Source organism: Mus pahari, chromosome 4, assembly GCF_900095145.1.
Source record: "Mus pahari chromosome 4, PAHARI_EIJ_v1.1, whole genome shotgun sequence".
Lineage (NCBI taxonomy): Eukaryota > Metazoa > Chordata > Mammalia > Rodentia > Muridae > Mus > Mus pahari.
This window is the reverse complement of record NC_034593.1, coordinates 55,657,707-55,662,251: the sequence shown is the minus strand read 5'-3', so window position 1 is coordinate 55,662,251 and position 4,545 is coordinate 55,657,707. Positions and strand designations below refer to the sequence as shown.

The window sequence follows — 4,545 nt, the reverse complement described above, 5'->3', positions numbered from 1 at the left end:
TTTCTTCCATCCTTTCTTTCTTCCATCCTTTCTTTCTTTCTTTCTTTCTTTCTTTCTTTCTTTCTTTCTTTCTTTCTTTCTTTCTTTCTTTCCTTTTTTCTTTCTTTCTTTCTTTCTTTCTTTCTTTCTTTCTTTCTTTCTTTCTTTCTTTCTTTTTTTCTTAGAGTATATACAGAAAAAGAATGCTACAAAAAGAGACAAACTCAGAGGATCATATTGGAGGGCAGTGCTTAGGAAGAACCCTAGTATCTGGGCTCCGTCTCAGAGTAAATACCTCAAGATCTAGGAGCACTGAGCTGGGCATCAGTATATATATACTGCCCACAAGATTCCAGCAATTCCTATACTGTTGTTTGCCTCTTATTTTTCCAGTACTCAGTGACAACTGGATGAGTCATTTACAGAAATGAATGAAGCATGTTGTTAGTCAGTACTCAAACCAAGCTTAGTAATTCAACCATTTTAATTGTAACTGCACTTGGTGTTAGGTACTGAGAATGACTGAAGTTTTACAGGGCTCAAGGCCTTGGAAGCAGATCAAACTAAGCAGCTCTGTGGGTTTGAGTGCTCAGCACACTTGGTCATCAGTCTCCAGGTATTATCAATTGAGTTGAAGAACAAAGGTCAAACCTAATAGTGTGAAGTGCTGATGAGGCTAGTGTGCAGAGGTCAGTGGTATCCAAAGGCTGTTGCTCAAGATCATTCCTGGCATCTCCTGTGTAGCTTCTCCAGGGTGTCACATGAAACAACTCATGGGATGCTTGACTAATAATAAAAGTAGGGACTAATAGCAGAAGACTATTCTGCAGACAGAGTAAGGCCAAAGCACAGGCTGAAGAGCTTAGTGAAGAAAGGCATTCTTTGGGAGTCGCTGGCCATATTAATACTGTAAAATTCAGTGTTCTCAGAACATCCTAAGGAAGGGAGCTTTTGCTGTGGTCAAGGAACCCGAACCAGTAGTGAGAAGGGTTTGCTCCAGAATGAACAATTAGAAAACATATTGTACGTACTCATCTTTGTCCACTTTTTCTCGGAGCTTCTTTAGCTGTTTGCTTTGGCTGAACTTCAAATTTTGAATTATGTTCTCAAAGTATTCATCTTCCCTGTAGTTCAACTACATTGGGTAAAAATGATTTGAGGAGAAATATTAGTTCCATCACCTTCATAATTTCTCTACAAGACAAGTTAATACTGTTAAGAAACAGCATTAAAATATTTCAGAGGATGCTTTTTTTATTAGCCTTGTTATACATTATAGTTCAGCCCTCTTCCTAGCTAAGTCACAGTTGCAGTGTATTTTACAACCAATCAAATGAAGCCAAAGGTCAGGCCAACCTCACAATACTGATATCATTCTCCATATCATAACTGTGTATAACCATACCCTCTTTAATCAGTTCCCAGTGTTTTTAGTATTTTAAATATATAGTATACTCATTTGATCTTCCTGACGATCTTGCAACCTAAAATCTGAGACCAGCATTTTAAAGTAAGCATGTGAATTGGAGATGCTTCTTGTCATTTGCTAAAAGTTAAAATAGTACTAGGGCTGGAAGGTGGGTCCAGGCAGCTTTGAGTACGCTTCTGCTTTCAGGCAGTCCACTCTTGTAGCAAAAAAAAAAAAAAAAAAAAAAAAAAACCTTACTTCTTCTGTAAATGGAAAAGAATGAATAAGCACTTTTGGCACCTCCACATTCCACTAGTTCTTGGTGGATGAGCAGTCATCTCTGTCACATCAAACCTAGGGGCATATCACCTGTTGTGACTAGAGTGTCAGTCATGTCTTGGTGTTGGTCACAGGATAACAATGAGCATCTCAGCCAAGTCCAGTTACAGGTATCAGCTGACTTTGACCAATGTCACCTCTTATAACAATGACACTCTCAGCGAGAATAAAAGCTGGTTTTGTTCTCAATTTTATTTGGATTTTAATAGAAAAAGCATAATGTGTGAAACCCACAGAGATAATAATTTGAAAGTAGAAGGCTTCTTGACTTTTGTGTAAGCCATTGTAAAGGACTGTGGGCCGTCAGTCATTCATCACTTAAATAGCTACTCCTGACACTCTAAAGTAGTGGTTTTCAACCTTCCTAATACTGAGGCCCCTTAATACAGGTCCTCATGTTCTGCTGACCCCCCAGAAAATCTTTGCATTGCCACTTCATAGCTATCATTTTGCTACTATTATGTATCATAATGTAAATACTTTTGGGGACAGAAGTTTGGTCAAAGGAGTTGTGACTCACAGGCTGAGAATCACTGCTCTAAAGGATTAAATGTTTTTCTCACCACTATTAAAATGAAATATTGACACCGAATAGAATCTAGTACAATGACAACAAAGGTTAAATTAAGCATAGCTTGGGTATCAGTCTTGAAGGTATTAGGCGTTAGTGGGAGCTATGGTTTTAGGCTATTTTATACAGTGTCTGGCCTTTCCAGGCTGAAGTGACCTTGCCACCAGTGCCACATATCACTGCGGAGACTTACCTCAAGATACTCATTATTCAGTTTGTTATCATTGGAAATGATGTCATCAGGATAGCCAATCCTTTCTTTAATTGCCAAGGCCTGCAAAAATTACAACATTGAAAACAGAGATACAATTATCTCCATAACCGCAGCCTTCAAATACAAACATCATATGTTCACAACCAGCAATTAAATAGCCTGATGTGCTATTTACAAATGGAGCACCTGACAGCCTCAACCAGTGTTCTTCGCAATGGCTCTTTGCTTTAGCTAAAACAAAAATAAACAATAAAAAGAGGCTGGAAATTTATCTCCTAACCCCATCCATCCTTCCAGGCTGCAGCTTTCCCATTTGCTCCATGGCTCCATGTGTAATATTATTTTATGATTTTTTTTTCCTCTCCAGACTTTTCAATTTTATAAAACGGGTAACATTTAGTGCTCCCAATCTTGGAGGATATAATTATCTTTCCACTTCACTGATTCAGCTGAGAAAACAGATAAGGGCTCTTTGAGCTTCATGGTAATACACTGTTGAATATTGCTTCCTTCAGTTTTTATATTCCCTGTGTTCCCCAAAGTCACTGCAGCTCCTCGCAGGTTAAATGAATGACATGAACCGTACGAGGGGGAAATAGGTTTCTTTGTGATCAAGACTGCATTTGTCCACTGTTTATTATTAGTTCTGTTATTACTTTAAATGTATTTATTTTAATTATTCCATTACTTATTTCTACTTATCGTTTCCCCACCCTTCTCTGAGACAGACAGGTCTCTGACTGTCCTGCGACTCACTGGCTGGCTCCTGAGCTTCAGTGATATACTCATCCCTACCTTCCCAGCACTTGAACTCAGATCTGTCCCACTGTGCCTACTTGTTTTTATTGTTTTCGTTGTTGTTGTTGTTTTGTTTTTTAAACATGAGTTTTAGAGATTAAACTCAGGTTGAACTCAGGTCATGCTTACAAGGCAAGCCTTTACCAACTGAGCTTTTAGGCAATTTTTGATTATATATTTTTTCCTATATCTTTTTGAAGTTGACCTTTGCCTACAGATTGATTTGCTTCCGTGGCTCTGACTGGTCTTTACCTTTTCTTCAGCTTTCTTTTTTGTCTCAGCATCCATCCAAGTCAGTTCATCTAACGTCTGAATAAAAACTTCCCGGATTTGTGCAATCAAATCTTCAACCTCAAAACAGAAGGTTATTAATAGTCTAATATAGAACTATGGTCCATGAGTTCCTTTTTCATTACAGGTTTTAAAATGAAGGTGCATGCTGCCCTTATAGATGCAATAGTAAGCTAAGAAATGTAAATTTACAGATGAATTCTGACCTCCCCCAAAATGGATGTAAATGGGCATTATAGGATCATTATATTTCAAAGCAATACTGCTGTTTGTGAAATTTATCAATTAAATAAATCATATTATATGCACAAAGCTAAAGTTATCTTCAGAATGTCCTAGTTCTTGCTATCCTTTTAGAAGAATACCATATTAGCTCTCAATGTCACCACTGGTTCAATTGAGCAAGACTAGCATTTCAATAAGTTGTTTTACTATACAATTACACTGCATTGCCTTAATTTCAGTAGCAATTAGAAAATAGCATACCTTTCTCGTATTTCAAATAAACTGTGGAATACATTTTTGGTATTTCATGAAATGGTCAGTTGGGAAAAAGACAACTTTAAAGTCTAATACGTGACAGTGTACATTAAAGTCACTGTTTCTGGGAAACAGACACATACTTTCCATTAAACAATATGAAGGCAGAAAACACAGTTGGACTTCTATGGAGAAGGCAGAGACATAACTAGACTTTTAAGAAGCACAATAGCCAGAAGCTGGAAAGAACTCAGATGTCCCTCAACAGAGGAATGGATACAGAAAACATGGTACATTTACACAATGGAGTACTACTCAGCTATTGAAAACAATGAATTTATGAAATCCTTGGGCAAATGGATGTATCTGGAGTATATCATCCTTAGTGAGGTAACCCAATCACAAAAGAACTCACTTGATATGTACTCACTGATAAGTGGATATTAGCCCAGAAACTTAGAATAC

The 4,545-nt window shown here is 37.4% G+C and overlaps 1 protein-coding gene across 3 annotated transcripts in view; it reads right to left on the bottom strand.

Moving 5' to 3' along the window:
- The window catches only part of Mme (membrane metalloendopeptidase), an 84,769-nt gene that overhangs the window by 29,367 nt on the left and 50,857 nt on the right, over positions 1-4,545 (bottom strand). For all 3 annotated transcript variants that reach the window (XM_029537467.1, XM_021195243.1, XM_021195242.2), the window contains exons 14-16: positions 3,562-3,660; positions 2,491-2,571; positions 1,011-1,114 (exon numbers count right to left, since the gene is read on the bottom strand). In XM_029537467.1, the coding sequence (XP_029393327.1) occupies positions 1,011-1,114; positions 2,491-2,571; positions 3,562-3,660 (284 nt within the window). The remainder of the gene's footprint in view (positions 1-1,010; positions 1,115-2,490; positions 2,572-3,561; positions 3,661-4,545) is intronic.